This window comes from Hyperoodon ampullatus, assembly GCF_949752795.1.
Source record: "Hyperoodon ampullatus genome assembly, chromosome: 2".
In the NCBI taxonomy this organism is placed as follows: domain Eukaryota; kingdom Metazoa; phylum Chordata; class Mammalia; order Artiodactyla; family Ziphiidae; genus Hyperoodon; species Hyperoodon ampullatus.
In genome coordinates, this window is record NC_136915.1 from 164,473,372 (window position 1) to 164,496,128 (window position 22,757).

At 39.6% G+C, this 22,757-nt stretch overlaps 1 protein-coding gene across 1 annotated transcript in view; it reads right to left on the reverse strand.

Moving 5' to 3' along the window:
* Positions 1–22,757, reverse strand: part of PAPPA2 (pappalysin 2) — a gene marked incomplete at both ends in the record, with an annotated part of 293,177 nt that overhangs the window by 190,073 nt on the left and 80,347 nt on the right. The window contains one exon of the mRNA XM_079728440.1: positions 2,545–2,690. Within this exon, the coding sequence (XP_079584566.1) occupies positions 2,545–2,690 (146 nt within the window). The remainder of the gene's footprint in view (positions 1–2,544; positions 2,691–22,757) is intronic.

Here is a 22,757-nt window from a genome sequence, read left to right on the forward strand (position 1 = left end):
TATCTATTTTTGAGCATATTAATCACAATTATCTTAAGCCAATATTCAATAACTCCAATATATGGATAATCTGTGGGTCTGCATTTATTTAGTGATTATTTGTTTCTTTAGTTTAGTTTATCATCATTTGGTCTTATCTCTGGCATAACTGGTAATTTTTTTTTTTTTTTTACTGATTTCTGGCCACTGTGCATGAAAACTTGTAGAAGCTTTTGATGATATTGTCTTCCTCCAGAGCATATTTAATTTTCTTTTGTTAGGCAGTTAAATATAGGCAGATGACCTTCCTCCAAACAGGGATTTAAGAGTGTTTCAGGCTGAATTTTAGGCTTTGTGTAAGCTAGGCTATTCATATTTTCCCTCACACATAGGGTATCTCAAAGCCCCTCCTCGATAGGACCTCAACTTCATTTTTTTGTTCCCTCCACTATGAGATTCCTGAAATCACTGTACAGCTTTTTAATCTGTTAGCAGTTATTTTATACTTGTTTTATGGCCACTGGCCCCGAGCATGCATAGTTTAGTAATTAGAAAAATCTTCAAATTATGAGCAGACTATCAGTCTCATTTTTTTCATGATTTCTATCTCTCTGGGAGCTTGGTCCCTCAAGTCTGGATGCCTTAGAAGGCCTGACCTTTAATTTTTGTCTCCTCAGTAGTGAGAAGCAAGCTTTAGGCTGCTTCTCTCTGCTCTGCCTCTATTACTTTCACTGAGATTTTGGTAATTTCCCTAAAGGAGAAAAAATCTGAGCTATATGTAGAGCTCACTTCAATGCATTTTTCTCCTCACTGGGATTGGGTCCCTCAAATCCTCGTTGTCTTGGCTGATGTCAGATGTCTTCAAATAGTTAATTTTTTGGGTGGGGGTATTTTATCCACTTTTATAGTTAAATGAATCTTGTCAATGGCCTAGTGCCAACAAAGTTAGAAAAATAGTCAGGGCTCTGCTCCCAGTCCAATAATTCTTATCAAGAGGCCAAGATTTGTCTCCATAATGGCCAGGAAGAGCATTTTTTTTAGGTTTTTTGAACAAGTAGATTCAGTACCCAATGATAGACCTAGGATTCATAGAAACAATTGCTGGGTAAACCTAGCTGTCATATATACCGAAAAGTTAACCTTTGGTGAATCAGGTATGAACCAACTTGGAGGTAATTTCTTACAGTGTTACGTGCTCCTCTGCTAGTATTGTTTTTCATGAGGATAATTCAAGATACTCAAACTCACTGCTAAATGAATTATTGGAATATAACCTTCTAGCCCACTTGTTGATACTTTGAAGACTAGAATGACTCACATTAGCTTTCATCTGGAAAGCTCCACTCATCTCACAAATTTCTGACTTCTAATATACTGAGAACTGAAAATACAAGATTTAGTGATAAAAGGACTGCAGAGCCTTAAAACTGTATCAGATACTATAGAGCCAATGAAATCCAGCATACTAACAAAGCATTCAGTTTGAATCACCACAGGTTTAACTTTTCATTGTCTCCTCCTTTGCTTGAGATATATACCTCTTCTGGATGTTGACCTGATTCACTACAAGGATTTTTATGTTCTGGTTTCCTCTTGAACAGCCACAACATTTTTTCACCTATTGCTAACCTACTGCTCACCATTTTCCTTCCTCAATCCTTTGGACACTTGCTCATATTTTATTTGATTATCATTTCAATATTCTGGACTCCACTTCATAATGACCCCATCATACATAGGTTTGACATATACAGTATTATGTGATGTTTATTCAGTTTCTCTCTGCTTTGTATTTGACTACTAAGAAGATTAATTTTGCATAATCTCTTTCAAGTCACTCATAAAATGGTTTCTGGTCTCTTTCAAGCATTCTCTTTCCAATGTGAAAAATTCCTCTCAATTATGGTAATTCAGTTTTAAAGTAAGTTTTGGTAGAATCCTACTCAAGACTCTTTGAAAGTATATACAAATTATATTGAATAATTACTCTTCATCCACATAAACTGATTTAATGATTCTATTGATTGGTCGGTAATATTTCCTTTATAATAATGATAAGATATTGTAATAAAAGGAATTATCTTTCTTAAGCATGCAGTAGGTCCACTCAGTATTAAGGTGTCACCTTTTTCCTAGGTAAGCAGACAAGCTCCCCACCTGTTTTAATTTCCCAGAATCTCCTCAGGATTCCAATCCATGCAAGAAGCCCAGCAATCTTCTGGCTGTTTACTGCAAACCAGGTTTCAGTCTAGCCACCTTCTCGCTAGTTTCCCCTTTGAGGCTCTCCAAGACATAAAATGGATCTTATTCCATGTCAGCAATTTATTAACGTCTAGATTATAGATTCGGTCTAGGACATTCTGAGTTTTTGCCACTGTTTGCTCTAATACATCTTACCTGTCTGCGCTGAAACATTTTGAGAGATTCTCCCAAAAGCTATTCTCAGCCCAAAGCAGCTAATTCATTAAGTAAATTTATTTTTCTCTGTTTTTTCCCCAAATGCACTTTCATGGACTCCCTTCCAATCTCATTTTTCCTACTATAGTTGGTCTTCACTTTACTTACCCAGGTGGCTGATGGCTTCCTTGTCCCAAGGCCAGGTGGCAGCACCTGCAAGGTCTTCCCGCACTGAGCTGGCAAAGTAGACGTTGAGGAAGTGAGTGCTGTTGAGCTGCAGTGCCTCTTTCAGCTCCTTCACACTCATGTACGCCCTGGAGAGCATGTAAGAGGAGGAAATGTCACACCAAAGGATCAGTCCATAGAGAACAGTAGAACCAGACCTAATCAGACTCTGACTCTCCCAACCAGCATTGCCTTTTAGAGGAAAGGAGCAGAGAGGGTAAGACCAGGTGTTATGAAGCTCTCAAAAATGCACTAATACACATTTAGGATATTTATTCCAAGATAAATAATATCCTACCTTTTTAGCACTGCAATATTTATATGGATAGTCAGTATTTGACATCATACTCAGTTCTCCACTCTACACCCAGATTATTTCTTCAAGATAAATCCAATAATACCCTTAACTCTATGCCCTGAGTATTATCTCCACTCCCACCCCAGCCCACAGTGAAGAAGGCCTTTCAACTCTCAGTCCCTGGTTCTTTCCATCACACTGCATGATCATTATTATGATAAGAAGACCGACTGAATCTCTATTTCAGCATATGCTTGCTTCAGGCATATTTTTAAAGGTAAATAGTGGCCAGAAAATATAAAGTAAAACAGGAAAAAAAAAGATGAGTTATAGGTAGGAGAAGATATCATAAGCTACTGCAAAGAATGCTAATTTTATATATATTTCTCTTTCTAGTATCTTAATCTATAGACTCTCTAACCCTACTCTGACTACCTTATGATACTCACCAAGTATCTCTATTGGTGGCCTTCAAAGCACTAGGTAATATTATGTTTGAACTTATTCACAGACTTAAAGGTCTATTAAAGACACATGCCCTGGGCTTCCCTGGTGGCGCAGTGGTTGAGAGTCCGCCTGCCGATGCAGGGGACGCGGGTTCGTGCTCCGGTCTGGGAAGATCCCACGTGCCATGGAGCGGCTGGGCCTGTGAGCCATGGCCGCTGAGCCTGTGTCCGGAGCCTGTGCTCCGCAACGGGAGAGGCCACAGCAGTTAGAGGCTCGCAGACTGCCAAAAAAAAAAACCAAAAAAAACATGCCCCATGGCCCATAAAAAAGGGAAACAAGCATTTGATCTTTTTTTAAGCTCATATATAGTCAAAGACCTTCATCTTCCTGGCATCAGTGAAACTTAAAACTCTACTATGGGCAAACAGAGCCTCATCATACTCAATGAAGAGCTATTTTAAGAAAGAACAACTAAACCAGAACCCAGTGGACCCTTGGATTCACTGGATGCTTCCTATAGTGGTCATGGGAATGCCACTCCAAAGATAGGAATGATCCTATCACAGCTTCAACTGTGCAGACAGCTCTCTCAACACAGTTGAAATTTCCTTTATAGATTCACGCTTTATTCTTGCTATTCTGGTAGACAAGCTGCAGACACTGAAATCTCTCAACCCAGAAGCTCAGGCTAGAAGAGCATGACCCTTCTTCTTCTGTTCACTCTGCCTCCCAACTACACTGTTGATGCCATCTATTTAATCCACATGTAGGGTATACTGGCAAGGAGTACTCAAGAAATAGAGATCCCAAAGGAGACTGTGTTTATGTTCTTTGGCACAGAACCAAAAAGGGGAATAAAAGTAAAGAAACACAAAAAGATTTTGCTTTAGAACCAAAAATGCTTGCGAGAATGGGGATTTTAAAATATTCTTTCTTATTGACTTATAATATCTTGGAAAAGTAATTCTCATCCCCAATAAATCATCCAAATTTCATGAAGTGGTGTCAGATGTGATCAGAGGGATATTCCTTCTGATACTTTCCTGGAGTGTTTTTTGAACTGTAGCCTGGACATTAGTCACATTCCCATTCCTTTTCTCCTTTACTAAAAATAATTACAATTTCCTGTATTGATAAATTGATGGTTTGGAGTTATGATGACATCAAGTAACTCTTCAACATGGAGGTGGTCTAATTGGTCAGATAGAAGGAGAAGAGGGAGGGTGGATGGGAGGAGAGAGAGAGAAGAAAGAAAAGGGAAAAAAGAAACAAATAGAAAATAAAAGAAAGAAATAAGGGCAGAGAGGATCAGTGATAGCCTATGTACAGCTCAGGGTACCAAGAAAGGAAATCTGCACCCTCTGCTCCTATTCCAGAGTTCCCATTCAAATTAGGAATTGGTTGGGCCTCCCTGGTGGCGCAGTGGTTGAGAGTCCACCTGCCGATGCAGGGGATACAGGTTCGTGCCCCGGTCCGGGAGGATCCCATATGCCGCGGAGCGGCTGGGCCTGTGAGCCATGGCCGCTGAGCCTGCGCGTCCGGAGCCTGTGCTCCACAACGGGAGAGGCCACAGCAGTGAGAGGCCCGCGTACCGCAAAAAAAAAAAAAAATTAGGAATTGGTAACTTGACAGTTTTCTCTCTTTTCTCCCTCCTCACTTTCCCCAAATCTCCCTGTTCCTGGCATGGTTTACTTGGGCTATCTGTGTGTTCCTGGCTTCTCTGTCTGCCACTTACCAGTCTTGGCCATCATCCTTCTACCCTCCCTCAACCCAGCAGTTCCACTAATTTCCCTTGAGCCACCCTCCAAGAGGCCTCCTCCTCCATTACCAACTCATTAGCTGATTCTACTTATCTCCCATTTCTTCCTTGCCCATTCCACTCTCCAGCCATAAATTACCCTTCCAGATGAGAGTGTTTACGTCATACTTGGGGAAAACTGGGTACAGTCACTCTAATTCCTGCACTCCATAGAGATATAGATAGAAGTTGGCAAGTATAAGGGATAAAATACATTTTTAAAAGCTAGAGACAATTGGAAACAGTCACTAATTGAATTGATACTTGAAAGTTTTATTTTGTTGAGGACAGATTTTTGCCCAGATTATTCCATAAACCAAAAAAGGGCAAAGTGTAGATACCAGGGTGTCCAGTTTGCATGTAGACTGCCTTGCCTATTATAACACATGTACACCATTTCAGAATTTAATCAGAGTTAATAAGATAAACGTCTTAGCTTGTCCACTAATGTGACCAGAGCCTGGCTCAGACCTAGGGTGGAGAAAATGGCCATTATTCTAAAATTCAGAGCTTAACATCTTGCTTCAGAAATGATTTATTAAGAGAGAAACTTGTCATCCATCCAAAAGAACTTAATATTCAAAGAAGGGTGAAACGACATACATAAATTTCATGAAAAGCATGGGACCGCGAACTGACCAGAACTATGTATGAAGAGAGGTGAACTGCATTGATCTACTTAATTTCTGCCAAGATCTCCCTTTACTCATCCTCTCCACACTCTAGATTGAGATACTCACCATGAACTTCTCCCTGAGGACTCAGACAGACCAAAGTGAAGCTGCACCTTGATCTTTATAAAAAAAATTCTCAAAAACAAGCTTTTTGAGAAAGCTGACATATCATATCAAGTTGTTCTGCCCATTGCTTGAGTCTATTATTTCTGACATGCCTCCTGGAAGAATGCGCAGCTGCCTAACTATTTTATCACTGTGACCTACTGGTTTGGGATTAAACATTGCCTGGTGTCCAGCCCACCACATTCCTTTGTCCCCCAGATGATTTCTGTTGGGATCCCTTGACCACTGGCCCCTAGCCACACTCTAGTATCTAAGTGTCCAGGCAAGCCCCAATTCTTGCTTAGTTTCTGACTGAGTAAACGTGAAAGGATATAAAAATAACGCCTCTGTGCTCTAGTTTAATAGTCAGTTGAATAACTCCTTTATAGACTGATAGAAATGATTCAGGCCAGAAAGAAGAAAAAGATCCTGAGCTGTCTGAAGAAGTTGAGTCAGCATCAAAAATTCGCATGTTAAAAAACAAGACATACAAGATGCATGCATGTATGCCCTGAGAGAGGGACCCAGGATCCTGCTTCACACAGTCAGACCAAGCTCCCTCCAGGGGAAGATCCTGACTGTACTCCACAGGGGTAAGGCAGCCTCCATTAGAACAAAACCAGATGCTCCCAAGGACCCTCAGCCAATTCCCATCACAGAAATGACCAGTGCCAAATCTGGGATATTTGGGTTTGGTTAAATCTAAACCTTCTTGTCATTACTGTACACCATGGTTCTTGACCCAAAATACACAGAAGGGTTCCCTCTGCCACCCCCGTCTGCTATCCACTTTGCCAACTATGCTTCCTCCTCTGGGTGAATATCCCCTTTGACCTACTCCCCCAGTCCTTGGACGGTGCTCACACCATGGGGCTTACAGGTCCCCAGAGTACCAACTAGCTTTCTCCCAGCTGCCTAGTGCCACTTTGAAAACTTAGTTTTTTATTCTCTGTCAAAGTCCTCCTGCTATTGGGCACATCACTCTACTATGTCACCATATACTTTCTACTTTCTTTCACTGTCCCATCTCTTGGTTGCTCTGTACACATCAAGGGCTTCACAGTCTGACTCACAGTCTTCCCCTTTACCTTAGATCCTAGTCACCTGAGGAAATTTCAACATTTATGTGAAACATCCACTGAAAACAGTCTTATGTTTTACTTCCTTACTGCCAATGACACTTGCACACCATTCTCATTGTCATCTTTACTCAGGTGGATTTTCTGATCTCATGTGGATCTTTAGTTCTACTTGTCTAAACTTTTATTTGATTATGGTCATCTCCTCTTCAGGAATTATTTGAAATCTTTACCCTTCTTTACCTTTTCTTGCCCCTTCTCCCCCAGCAACCTCAATCTCCTCTGACTCTTAGATAATCGTGCCTCCTTCTTTGATGATAAAATTGAAGCCATTTATCATGAACTCTATCACTCCCCCCCCATACATACACACATGCACACACACACACACACACACATACACTCAAAACATTTACTTCCTTACCTATTTTTATTCCCTCTCCTCTTGTCCTACAAGATGAGGTTTCTGAGAAAACCATAGCTAGTACCCTCTTCCTTTCCAATTCAAACTTCTTGAAAGGATAATTTCTTCATCTCCCATTTGTTTCCCTTTTTTTCATGTATCCACTAATCCCACTGTAACCTGGCTTTCATGAGAACCACTTTATCAAAAATGCTTTTGTTGAAGTTGTTAGTAACCTCCTAGTTGTGCCTCCCCACAAAAATGGAAAAAATTCATTCACCTTCTTATTGGAATCCTTTGGTTCATTTTTATATTGTTAGTTACTTCCTGCTTCTTAAAGTTCTCTGCTTCTCTGCCTTTATTGCAATGCTCTTTCCTGATTCTCTTCTTGCTTTTGTGACCACTGATTCTCAGTCTCCTTTGTGGGTTTCTCTTTCCCCTTCTAGTCCTTAAAAGTTATTCCCTGGGGTCCTGTTTGTAGCCCATTCTTTTGTCACTCTCATTGTTCACCGTTGGGAACTTTTCCACTCTCGAACTCTGAAGCACCATCAGTATTTGGAAAACTCTCAGGTAGATATATATATCTCTCTCTACCTGGATCACCCACAGACATCTTGAAGTCTACACGTCAATGTTATGGGTGGTTCTACCTGAGCACAAACAAAATTCGGACACAGTGAGTTTTAATGCATCTCAAATAGTGGTCCAACTACTGAATCTGTGGACATTTTTTCCATGGATATATTTGCAAGAAGTGTCTGATTTTTGGCTAAACACAGAGGCAGTATGTGACAGTGTCCACAGAAAGATAAAAAGGCAAGAACAGGGAAGAACCACAATGGCATTTTGTCCATTACCTAATTTTATAGACTGGATTTCAAGTTCCTCAGGAAGAAACAAAAAGAACCCTTTTTGTAAGAAAATTGGTGCAACCCAGGATACATAAGCCATTCTTTATGGCCTAATAACAAAATGAAGTACCAATTGAAGAAGAGGGACACTCTCTCCATTTCTGGAAAGAATTAAGGGATGTCAGCACCATTCTAACACTTGAGAGTTTTACAGCCTTGGGTTGCATTAGAAGCCAGTTCTCTAATAAGGCCAGCTTTTCCCTAGAGAAACAGTGAGGGCAGAGCATCAGCTGGAAATGCTGAGTGTCAGCAGACAAGGTAAATACCATTGCCAGTATTCAACAGCAAACAGCAGTAGAACCACAGAAGCCAGTGGGCATGAATTTTTAAGGCACACCCTTCCGAAGACTCCCAGAAATACTAGGGAAAGAGGACAATGTGTGAGCATAAGATTTTATAGCTATACACTGAGCTCATGTAATTTGATTATTAATGGTTGTATGACATCATTCATCCCCAGGGGGTATGTGAACTGGAGGATATTCAGTTCGTCTCTGACTGAACTCATAGTCTTCTTCCCCACACCCACTTCTCCTCCATTGTCTCTCTCTGAATTGATGCCACCTCTATCACCTTCTCCATGACACAAGAAGAAAAGCCAGGATTCTTCCTTCAATACTCCCCCCCTTCACTTCACTCCCCTCATTATAATCAACCACCTACTAATGACCCCAGGAAGAAAAGACATCATGATGATTATTGTTTCTCTTCTGAATGTCACAAAAGAGGCTAGATATTATCATCACTCAGACATAATCAACTGGGAACACATTTTTTTCTTGAAATTCAAATATGGAGAAACTGACAAGAATTACTACACCCAAAAAACTCACTTTTGCAAATGCATGTGGGAAAGAGTATTACTACTAGAAGTAAAATGGAATTATTCTCTAGAAAGTTTTATCTGTTGTAAGAACTTGATGTTGAAATAAAAGAGCTAACTGGAGATTTAAAGGACTGGAAGTCTAATGTCATAATATCTTCTATGGTAGGCAGAATAATGCTCCCAAAGATGTCCATGTCCTAGTCCCTGGAACCTGGGACTATATTACTTTACATGGCAAAATGGATTTTGTAGAGGTGATTAAGAGTACAGACTTTGAGATGGGGAGACTATTTTGGATTATCTGAGTGGGCCCAATCTAATTACATGAGTTTTTATATGCAGAGAACCTTTCCTACCTGTTGTCAGAGAAAGAGAGGTAGCAATAGAAGCAGACTCAGAGAAATGCTACATTTCTGGCTTTGAAGCTGAGGGAAGGAAGGAGGCAGCAAGCCAAAGAATGTGGGCAGCCTTTAGAAGCTGGAAAAGGCAAAGAAGTGGTTTCTCCTGTAGAACCTCCAGAAAGATATGCAACCCTAACAACACCTTGATGTTAGCTCAGTGAGAACCATGTCATACTTCTGACCTATAGGACAATAAGTTAATAAATATGTGTTGTTTTCAGCCAATAAGCTTGTGGTCACTTGTTGCAGCAGGAATAGAAAATGAATATATCTTCTTTCATTTAAACATATAGTATCTTTGGAAAAGAAAAGAGCATACAGAGAATAAACATCTGGCTTCAAAAGATGGTGTTGAAAAAATTTGTTTTAAAAGAACTTGTGATTGCCTTCTGAGGCAGAAAATAGTAAATCCCACGTTTCCAGTTCTTGGTAGTAGTTTACCTACCTTATCAAGGGGGTCATACCCTGAAATTTATTTGGAAGGGGAGCATAAAAATACCCAGATAACTTATTGGGTCTGGATAAGGAAAAAGAAAAGCATGGTGGAAGTGATACCCAGTTGAACTTAAGAAAAAATAACCAAACCAAAAGTCATAGGTAGCACGTGTCAGCATCCTGAGAACAGGTGTTTAAGCCAGAATGACTTGGTCTCATGTCCCACCTCTAACACTCACTGGCCATGTGGCATTGGCAAGGTGCCTACCATCATTACACCTCAGTGTCCTTATCGGTAAAATGACAATAATGAAAGTATAATCTGCATACACTTATTGGGAAGAAAAATGAGATAACATCTAAAATCACACAGAAACAGTTGTCAATAAACCTTATATTATTAATAAAAATACCTATGGTCTCAGATGTCTACATAGCCAGCAACAAAGTTCAAAAATCATAATATAGGAAAGCAAGTATCATCTTAAAGACTTGATGGGGAGCTAATCATAGACTATGTCTGAGGACTGGTATACATTGCTTGAAAGAAATAAAGTTAAATGAAACAGAAGTAATACCACAGTGCAAAAGGAAGCAAACACAACTGAAATCTGACACCTGAAGTAAACCCACAATGGAAAACATTTAGTGAAAATAAAATAGCAATGAAAATTTTCTAGGCATAAAGTACTGTTGGCATGGTCAGGCAAGGGATAGTTTTGATACATCCCAAAAGCAGTTTCCAAGATTGACACAAAATAAAAATATAGTGATGAGCCAGAACTTCAGATGAGAATGTCTCTGCCAGAAGGCTGGTGCTGCTAATAGCAATAGCAGCACTTCTGATAAATACTTTTTCTGACTTCTGATAATATCTCTCAAAAAGGTCAGGAAACAACAAAGAGTCATGATAATTTATTTTAATTCTTATTAATAAGAAAGAACTAGATGGTGACATGGAATGCAAGAGTTCCTTTAATGACAGAAACTCTATTTAAATTTTTCAATAGCCGAGTCTGGTAACATCAAGGACTAGAGCTTGAGTAAAACAGATTTCCAAAAGGGAGTAATGATTCCAAGGCCTAGGACTCTCAAGGGGAAAATGGCCCTTTGGAAGTAGAAGGGCATAAACCTTGAAAATCAATGTAATTCTAGATTGTCCCAATAAAGCAGAAAGGAGATAAACATCAAAAAGAACAGGTTATGTAAGGGAACTCCCTGCTGAGCTAAAATTTTAAGACAACATACGTAGATTTTGGAAAGAGGAATAGCACAAAACTATTAAAAAAAAAAATAGGGTCAAAAAAGATAAAGCCCAGGGACTTCCCTGGTGGCACAGTGGTTAAGAATCCGCCTGGCAATGCAGGGGACACGGTTTCGATCCCTGGTCCGGGAAGATCCCACATGCTGTGGAGCAACTAAGCCCGTGGGCCAAAACTACTGAGCCTGCGCTCTAGAGCCTGCGAGCCGCAACTGCCAAGCCCACATGCTGTAAATACTGAAGCCTGCATGCCTAGATCCTTGCTCTGCAACAAGAGAAGCCACCGCAATGAGAAGCCCGTGCACTGCAATGAAGAGTAGCCCCCGCACGCCACAACTAGAGAAAGCCCGCACACAGCAATGAAGAGTCAACACAGCCCCCCAAAAAAGATAAAGCCCAGAACCAGCATAAACATAAAAAATGCAAAGAATGATAAATTTTAAAATTTATGTTTTTCAGAATAGTAAGCAAAATAGAGTATAATAATACAGAAAGGAAAAAAAACCTGAACTCCTCAAAGTCTGCCTTGCTGCCAAGATAAATAATCATTAAGAAACCCACTGAATAAGTCATTAACCTGGCAATAATTTATTTGCCCCTAATAATAATAGTGATCACAATTAACTAAATCCCAAATATATGGTAGATGCTTCATATATATTTTCTCATGTAAGCTCACAAGTCTATGAAGTTAGCGTAATTATTTCATTTTACAGATAAGAAACTAAAGCTTACAGAGATAAAGTCACTTGCCCCAAACCACACAGCTTGTAAGTTTTGGAGGCAAGTATTAAACCCAAGTTCCTCTATCTCTGAAGCACACATTTTTTCCTCTGTTCTTCAATTGGTTTCACTAGGATCTGTGAGTCACTGTGTTGGGCCTTGGCAATGAAAAGATACAGAAGACATAACTTTTTCAAGAAGCTCAGTCTAGTGAAGAAGATAACCATGGAAAAATATGATTATAATGCAAGGTGAAGGGCACTATTATAATGTGCATGGAACTATATGCAAGAATGGGGGACAGAATGAAAAACCAGCTTAGAGAAGCAGACATTAATAAGGTGTTGTAGACGTTTTTGGTGGATATTGTCAATTGGTTTGTGTACATCAATTCTACCCTCCCTCTCCTGTGTCTTCCTTTTCTGGAGGGCAGAAAAGTTGGAATATACATTTGTCGAGCTCCCTTGCACCTAGGGATCTAGATGTGATTTAGTCTACCAATCAGCTGTGCTCTAGTTAGAAGGTGACAGTAACATGAAGACCTTACTTCTGACTGCTTCTTCTTTCTCTGCCTGCAAGCAGGGCTGGGCGATAGTGTTCCAGTGCCCAGCCACTGGCAGTGAGGGTTTGTGGAAGGCTATGGGGGCAAACCCTCATTGCTGGTGTGGATCTAACTGGCATAGCATGACTCGGTGATAGCAGCCGTGGTTTAGAGACTTTGTGAAAGAAGATTCTATAGAAGTTGGTGACTAATTGGATGTTTAGTCCCAACTTCTGTAGAGTCTTCTTTCACAAAGTCTCTAAAATACATCCCTATTTTTCCCTTCCCACTGTCACTGTCGGGAATAGATCATTTTTTACTTTATTTGTCATGTACTAAAATGTCTCCTTATTTTTCTCCCTCTAATGTTATGTGCACTCCAGTCTACACCATATGACATCAAAACTGGTGTTCTCCTGTTCACTCTTGGTTCCCTGTGCCCTACACAATAGTCCTTTAGGTTTCCTTTTAAGTTGCCACTCAAAGTTGCCCTTAATCTGATGACCAGCCTACCCTCCAGGATCGCCCCAGCACCACTATGCCATTGATCGAGGTAAATTGATTTACTCATTGATGTCAAATATGCCCCTGATTTTTTTGTTTTGGGTCATTTTGTTTGTTTTTGTTTTTTTCCCCTCCCTGCTTTGCTTATACTGTTCTTCCTTTACATATATAGTTATCAAAAATGTATCTAACATTCAAGGCCCATTTTCTATCTCACTTTTTCCGTGAAGCCCACACCAATCACCCCAGCCTGAAATGAGCCCCAAAATCCGAGTTTCTAAGTCATTCAGTCTAGTCTATAACACAAAAGATTGTAATATGTAATTACAATATGTAAGCCTACTTTGGCAATATTTGCCAACAGTAGAAATCCTACCTCTATATATTAACCTAAGAAGATATTTGTATGAGTTTCAAATATGCACCAACAGCAATGGAATAATAGCAAAAATATATAGTATAATAACAGGGCAGTATAATAGCATAGTATATTCTGCTAATAGAATAGCATAATAGCAAACAAGAGTATAATAGCAAAATATAATGTAAATTCCCATTAACACAGATCTGGCAAGTTAAATTAAAAGTATATAATATTTACGTCATGAAGTCATTAAAAATAATCTAGATTTATATTTATTAAAATGGAAAAATGCCCCCAACATATTATTGAGTGAAAAAGCTGACGGTACAACAGTAAGTATAATATAACTCTATTTATTTAAAACCAAATACATATGTCAATCTAGGTATCTAGAAGGGGATGAAACAGGTCATGGGATTTGAATTAATTTTCTTATTTGTATTCTTCTGTGTTGGTCTTTACATATATATACATTTACATGTATGCATATGTATAACGTTTATATGTATTATGTATATATATACAGATATATGTATATATAGGTCTTTACATAGATACATATATGCATGTGTGTATGTATGTGTGTATACATATATGTGTGTGTGTGTATATATATATATATATATATATAATAGAGCATTCTTTATTTCAATATTATAGAGCTTCATTATTTCATTAGCTGGACAATGCTCCCAGAAGTCAAGTACCATGTCTTTCTCAGAGTGAGAACAACTTAGTACACCATCTTGCATATTATTAAGTGCTCATTTAATATTAGTTGAAAATATCAATGGTGCAGATGGGCTTTAACTGGAAGGTTAGGCAGACAATACCCCATTCTTACCCCTCCCAAGTTCACCAGTACTGCCCTGCTGCAGAATCCACTTAAACCACAGGGCCCGCTTACATCTACAAGAGTCAAACTTCAAAGAGTCGCACATAGGATCTGCTGTCTCTGGTAGAGAGCAAGAGACAAAAATATGCCCCAAGCTGAAGCCCAAAGCCCCAAATACACGCTCTTTGACAACTCTTTATTGATGACTAAAGACGGAGCAGATTCTTGGCAAAAACACTGTATAATGATAAACTCTCAGGGCCTGGGTGGGAATGGGCAATGTAATTCCACAGACATTACACTGGGTTTAAAAATAGGAAGCTTTTCCCGGAAGAAGTAGTCCTTGTGGGTAACTGGAGCCGACAGGATGTGTTTCAACTAATGGTAAAAGTTGAAGTCATCCCGTATTTTAGTCATTTTTTGTGTTTCTTTTCTCTTCTATAGCTTTTTCTTCCACTGCTTTAGAACATTTTTAAAGGTTTTCTTCAAATCCTGTTTTCAAGCAAAACATTCTTTCTGTAATATGTCATACACGTGCACACACACACACACACACACATACACCACAGAAGTCAGTTCTTTCTGGCAGTACACACGCACCAAACTGAACTCTCAACTTTATATTCTATTGCCATGGGGAAGGTGAATGAATCCTATAAAACCACTGATGATTGAAAGTCCTTTTAACTTTGATTTCAGGAGGTGGGATAACACACTCATTAATTCAGAAAGTATTTACTAAGCACCTACTAAATCTCAGGCTCTGTGCTGAAAAACCAGTATACAATGGATAAGCCCAGGTAGCACTCCTACCCTCATGGAGTTGATGGCCTTATGGGGAGATGACAAGGAAATGGGCAGTCACACTGGGACTCAGCAGGTACTCTGGCAGGGAGAGTAAAAGGTGTGGTGAGAAACTGTGGACCAGAGACTAAGATTAAGAGAAGTCTTCTCAGAATTGGCATCCATACCAAAACCTGGCAGATGAAAAGGAGTTATCCTGGAGAGGAGATGGCATGGGAAGAAGAGGCAGCCATTGGTAGAAAGGCCCAATGGATAAGAGAAGGGAAGTAGTTCATGAGAGCTGGAGAGAAGTAGAAAGACTGACGCTGAAGAGGGTAACAGCAGCTGGATCTTGAAAGGTCTTACAAACCATGGTAAGAAGTTTAGAGTTCTTTAAAGCAAGGAAGAAACGTGATTAGATTTGCTTTTTGGAAAGACTGGTCTTAAGAAAATGTGGAGAATGGATTTGAGGCTTGCAAAACTGGAGGCAGAGAAGCCTATTAGAAGGCTGTGGCTGGCTTTGAGAGATATTTAGGAAAAGAACCAATAGCAATTGGTGATTAATTGGAGGAGGTTGGGGTGAGGAAGAGGAAGAGCCCAAAATGATTCCTAGGTTTTTAAATTGAGTAACTGGTTAGCACAATTCACTGAAGTGAGAAATAGGAAGAGGAACAGATCTGGATGAAGGTTTGAAGTCATCTCTGATAATCAAATTACAGATGTTTATTAGACAGGTGTATATATGGTTCTTTAGACCTGAGCAGTATATAAATTCAGAAACTGATGATAATGAAAACTGTAGAATGAACGAGGTAGTGCATTACTGACTTCCTAAGGGGTATACTCAACACAATGTGTCCTTAGGGAACCAGCAGAGGGGGGGAGAGAGAGAGAAAGAGAGCACGCATTAGTTAGTTCGTTTACTTTTTTTTTTTTTTTTTGGCTGCATTGGTTCTTCGTTGCTGCATGCAGGTTTTCTCTAGTTGAGGCGAGCGGGGGTTACTCTTCGCTGCGGTGCGTGGGCTTCTCATCGCGGTGGCATCTCTTGTTGCAGAGCACGGGCTATAGGCACACAGGCTTCAGTAGTTGTGGTGCACGGGCTTAGCTCCTCTGCGGCATGTGGGATCTTCCTGGATCAGGGATCGAACCCGTGTCCCCTGCATTGACAGGCGGATTCCCAACCACTGCGCCACCAGAGAAGTCCCCGAAAATACGTGTTTACTTTTGAATTACATATCATGGGACAGTGAAGGGGTGATCTTTTCTGATGATCTCAAAAGCCTCAGTCTGGCCGAGGAAAAGGTATATAGAGTGAGAAGAGAAGACATTGAATCAAACACTGAGGAACAGTAACTTTAAGGAATAGGCGGAAGAAAAGAAATTGGCAGAGAGGCCTGAGAAGCCGTGATGAAGAGGTAGGAAAGGAATCCAGGAGAGTTGGCGTCTCCAAAGCTGAGAGAGAATATCAATCCAAATGTTCCTGGCGATTGAAGTAAGAGAAGAACAGAAAATTCTCCACCAGAACTAGAAACAAGGTCAGTAACTTCGACAACAGCAATTTCAGAAAAATAGTAGAGGCAGAAACCAGACTGCAATGGCCTGGAGAATGAGTGGCTCTTAAGAAGAGAAGATAATGAGCATAGACAAGAATCTTGACAGTGAAGATAGAGGAGGATGGAAAATGTTTATGACAGGAGATTTAAGCATTACTAAATTAGTTTAATAGGAAGACACCAGTAAGGGCAGATAATATAAAAAGGAAAGAAAGATATAATTAAGGTAATTAAATGCAGAACACATCAGGAGAGATACACCGTACACAGGAGTGTGGTGGATACTGTTGCTGCTCTACCTAAGCAAGTACCACCAACCCCTGGCTGCTGTGAATATTGGCTGCTAGCAGTTCACTGCTGGCCCTTTGGAAAAGGAGGCCTTTCGCCAAATAGGAGCTGCCTCACGGGACATTATGCTTGTCTCCTCCCAGGGCAGCTGGCAGACAATGACTGATTGACAGGAGGGTACAAAAAGCCAGCCCTTTGCCCCAAGATAGGACCAAATCCTTGGCGCAATTCATGCTCCAGAGCTCCCTGTGGGATTGAACTGTGAGACCACATGCTTGCTTAGACCCTTGCCCTGACTTATTCTGTTTTCCTCATCCCTTTCTGCTAAAAAGAAACCCTCAGTAAATTGCAAAAATTCTTGTCTCAGGCACCACTTCCTGGGAATCTCCTTGAATATCAAGAGGAAGATTCTCATGCATTAGAAAGGGAGGAGGGAAGGGAGAAAAGAATGCAAATAGTTTTGAGGGCTGATGGCAGGCATTTCATTAAGGGAATGCTCCTCTAATTTATGCTGCTTTCCTAATGAAGGAGAAGGTGAGGGGCTTCCCTAACAGTGGGGATGAAGAGATGGGTACAGAAACTTGAGAAGACTTAGAAGGTGTGAAATACTCACTGTGAGAGGAGATAGAATAGGAAACCAACCACTTATTAGGGAGAGGTAGATTAGTTAGTTGGGGTTCATGAGCAAATATTTTGACGCCACCTTCTCCCAAATCCAGTTAGTTATAACTCCTACTTAGAAGAAACTAAGGAGTAGGAAAAAGAGGAACTTCTGTTGTTACTAATGATTTCAAAGTATATGATTTTTTCCTAGATTTTGAATTTATAAATATTATGCAATGAAAAATCGTTAATTATGAATTGAACTCAAAAATGTTCTGCTTTCATCTTCAACATTCTCAGTAAAATTGGGCTCTTCAAATTCACCAATAATCTCCCAGTTTTTCTGCCCAGTGGACACCTTCTGTCCTCACCTTCTTGACCTTTCTGGGGCATTTGACATTGTTGATCACTTTCTTCTTGAAACTTGCTCTTCACTTGGCTTCAGTATGTCATCACGTTCTTAGTTTACCTACTATCTTTAAGGACACTCCTTCACATACTCTCTCAGTATACACACTCTCCAGCCCCTTGTTACCTGTCAAACTTTGTCTCCGGCCATTATTTCTCTTACATTGTTTTTCTAAATCCCCAAAGTACTTACAGCTCTGTACCTCTGTTATGTTCTCTCTCTTGGGTCCATGAAATTTCACAAATATTTCTTCAGCCTAGAATGTTCTTTTCCTTTGTTCTTTTCTGCTAATAACTACCCATTATCAAAAACGGTAGAGGTGTCACCTCTTCCAGGAAAATTTCCTGACATCCGTCCCAACTGCTGAGTCCAGACTTAGTTTCTAGCCTAGGTACTACCTTAGCACAGTCTGTATCCCTCCAGCACAGCACTTATTGCATTATGCTGGTGACTGGTGGAAAGCTGAAACTTGAACTGAGATGCTTCTGATTCTACAACCCTTTCTCTAACTATGGTACAGTATTGTCTCTAGTGATGGACTAAATATTTCTCAATATTGAGTCCCTGAAAGGAATTAAAATAAATTTCACTGTGGGACATATACATTGGAATGCAGAAAACATTTCTGTGTCCATATTTGACTCCTTTTGATGAAACAATGAAGTGCAAAGGACAGCTAAATAATAAAATGGGTGTTTAAAAAATATCCTATCACTCATATGCTCGAGGACAAGTCTGACTGGTTATAAGGACACACAACATAGGAAGATCCAAATCCACCAAAACTTTCTGGGCCCTTCTGATGGTGCTCACAACTTCTCCTGAAGTCACAGGAACCTGCAGACGAGGCTCGCTTGTCATCATGTCTCAAGGGACAGAGGCTCCTAATTCCATCCTTTCACGTAATAAATTCTCATAAGCCTTCAGTACATGTGTGCCCTCTTTTGATGGAAGAGTTTTTGTTTGCCTTTTGCATTACCATTTGTAGACTTGGATTACAGAAAGATGCTAGACCATTTCTGTCCATCTGAAAATTGTAAGTGCTGTTGTGGCTGAGGAAAGAGAAGTTTGTATACATACAGGAAGGCAACCTCCTCGCCTTCCCTTCTTCATTCTTACCTCCTGGCTTATCTCTCACCCTCTCCTCTCCTCTGAGAGTTGGGGCCCAGAAAGGCATGCCCTTTCAGCCACTCTGTTGTGCTTCCTTTTCCAGAAGGCCAGGGCCAGCATTCTATCTAAGGAATACATTTCCTTTCCTCAATCTCTCTCCCTCTCCCACCCCTGACATTAATGCTTTGAAGCCATCTGAGGACCATTTGTTGGCTGAGTGATCACGTTCAGACTATGGCCTAGTGATGACTCACACTCTTGTGGTCTCCCTGTGTTTACCATGGATATTCTATTCCAGCTGGATTTCCCTTTCCCCAGGAAACCTAGAGCTAAGCGATTTCTCCATTTTTCTCCTTCTACCCCAGTACACTTCATATTACCCTTTCATCACCGATGTCCTCTAAAAGGTGTATATGTGTGTGCATGTGTGTGTACTCTAGACCAGCGGTCTGCAACTATGAACTACAGGCCAAATCCAGGCTGTGGCTAGTTTTTGTATGGCCTGTGAACTAAGAATTATTTATATATTTAAAAGTCATTTTTAAAAAAACAGAAGAAGAGGATGCAAGAGAGACCATATGTGACCTGAGAGCTAAAAAGTATTTACTATCAGGCCATTTACAAAAAAAGTTTGCCAACTCCTATTCTATACTAAAGTATGGTTCTAAAGCATGAGTCTGAATCAGACAGACCTGAATTTATAGTCAAGCTCTGTCACTTACTAGCTATGTGATCCTGGACACATTACTTAACCCTTCTCAACCTCAATTTTCTCATCTGTAACATAAAATAAGAATTAACTCCAATGACAGATGTGAAGGCAAAAATGGCATGCTATATAAAGTATTTATCATAGAGTTTTACTCATAAGAAGAGCAGAATAAATAGTAGCTACTTTTGTTATTGTTATTTTTTGATAGGGGGGTTGTCTAATACAACTTGTATGCTCACATAGGAAAAGGTGACACACAAGAAAGGTGATAGGTGAACCAAATCTCTTAACCGTCCTGTGACTGGATCTCTTCACTGTCAAAAAGAAGGAATGTCATAGCTATGGTTCTATAAAGATTAGAGGTGAATAAGACAAATGCTTCCATATATGGTTCCAAAATGTCTGGATGGGAGAAGAAGATCTCAGGGCTATGCTTTCTGTACCTTTTCACCCAAGGCAGAAACCTGAGAGTAATCCTTTCTCCTCCATATTTATTCTCAACCTTAACATCCACTCAATCACTGAAGCTTACCTAATTTACCTATTAATTATTTTCAACCAGCCCCTTCACTCTAATGTCACCGTCATGGGTCCTCATAACCTCTTGTCCAAACGGTGGTCTTCTATCTTCTTGCCTACCTTCCTCAAACTGTTACCCACATAGCTGCTGGAGTTATCCACCTATGCCACCAACCTCACCAACCTGTGACCTTCCTTCCTTCCTCATCTCTTGTCACTACCCAGCTCACGCTTTACTTCCAACAACATCAAACTACTTACAGCTCCCCACCTACACCCAACTATGCTGTTTAGTGTCTCTGTCCTTTCCCTTTTGTTATACCTTCTACCTAACCCCTTCTTTTTTGATAATAAAAGTACTACATGGGTGTTATTGATAATTTAGAACACAAAAAGAATTAAAGGAAAATTATATAGTATCCAAATTCTAATCCCTCAGAGATAATTACTATTAATTTGTTTCTATTTTTATGCATATGCACATACAGTAATTTACAGAATGGGAGCATACATACTCTTTGAATCTTAAGCTCTTGGTATTTCACTATTATTTTTTTGACCCACACACAATTATTTTGTTCAACTAAATATGCAATCAGGTATCCTTTGCAACTATTGTCATTTTAACTGTAATAAACCATAGAAAATTTACAATCGTGATTTTCTCAGCCATTTACTCTTCCGGGCAAAAGATTTTCTCACCTCATTCAGAGGCATTTCTGTAAACGTAAGCATTCTTTGGGCACTGCCCAGAAAAGGGGAACAATTATCTTTCATGGGGGCATGGAATGAAAAGGAAATTCTGGGAGCATCAAATCTTTCTTCCTCACAATAAGTTTAGTTATAGAAACAAGTTGCAATTTGGTTAGAGTCAAGTGGCAATCCTCAGAGTGATGTGGATATTTGAGCTGACTTTACTGTAAGATTGTACACACTAACTTAGACCTCCTTGACTGATCTCAGTGTTCATGAAAACACTGGCGTGAGTCTCAGTAACATCACCAACACCAAGAAGCTCTTAAGACCAATGTGATGATGAGGCTGACTCAGGCTAGATTCTGTTCTATGAGAAACAATGGCTCTTTAAACGCTTTTCACAAAAGGAATTCCACAGTCAGAAAGAAAAAAAAAAAAAAGGAAAGGAGTTCACTTCCCTCTTTATTCTAAATGTAAATTATTCAGGGTTCTGAGACCTCCTGTACTGAATAAAACTAAAATCTGTTTAAATTCCTAGGAGATGGCATAAGTAAATAAAGATTGTAGCTCTGAATTAAGATGACCTGGTTAATTTGGGCTTTGCCATTTTTCTTATGGAATGATTTGGAACATTATATACTCTCACTAAGGCTTGGTTTCATAATTTGAAAAATGATTGTGATCATTTAAAAAATGAACATAAAAATAACCTAAAAAGTGAGAAGAATAATAGCCTGAGGATAAAAACAAGACTGCCTCCTAAAATTGCTATGCAGGTTAAATGAAACAATGTATGTAAAGCACATGGAAAAACATAGAGGATGTAGAAAAACAATTGTTATTTAACTCAGCATTCCTCAATTATGTTTAAAAATGACACACTTTTTATTGTTTTTCAAATAATGCTTATTTAAGAACAAGTGGAACATACTTTCACAAACTGATCTAAACTCAGAATCAGGCTTGTTTTCAACAGTTGAGGAAAGATGGAAAGAAATAGGGAAAATAGAACAAAGACAGAACTTATAACTATTTCTTTACTGTTTGGAAATTTACAAGAAGAATGTGTTATTCTAGAGGAGAAACTCAATTTTTAAAGAATAAACAGGGCAAATTAGACCTTGGTTAGAAGATTCACCCTATACTATACCATCTTTTTATATGCTAGAACAAAAGCAGCTTCACAATTAAAAGGCCAGCACAGATCAGCTAGTGCATCAAGCCCTGCAAATGAAGATCAAGTGGGGCAACACTTCCCTATATAAGAGCTTTCCTAGGCAGAGTTTGGGCTACCTAGTCTCTATTATTCTAATTCTACTCCAGTATTTGGAACCAAAAAAAGGGGTCAACCAACAATAACTAACAGAGAAAATAGATACATAAGAGGGAAAGGACCAATTAGTTTTTTTCACTTGGCATACATCTCGAAGACACTCTTGACAAGCTGAAAAGAAGGATGGATGGGTCATCTGTTGAGCCTCATCCTTTATTTAAAAAGAAAAAAGTCAGCATTTCCAACTCCAACATCTATTAACAAAGTATTTTCTACATTCAATGTTCTCCATTTATCTCCCCTACATACACACGCACACACACACACACACACGGGCGCAAGTGCGCGCGCGCGCACACACACACACACACACACACAATTTCTCAAAACCCGAGTTTATTTTTAGTCCAGAGAGATTGGGTGTTCCAGATCAGGGCCCTCTGCTCCTGAACAGACATTCTAAAAAGGCTTCCTTGCCAGATATAAAAAGGCCGCTGTATAATTTATTAGAGGAAATTACACAAAGCTCTGATTACTTTTTAACCAGAAAGTGAAAAAAATATCCAAGAATCCTGATCAGATTCAGTATTGCACTTGGCACATGG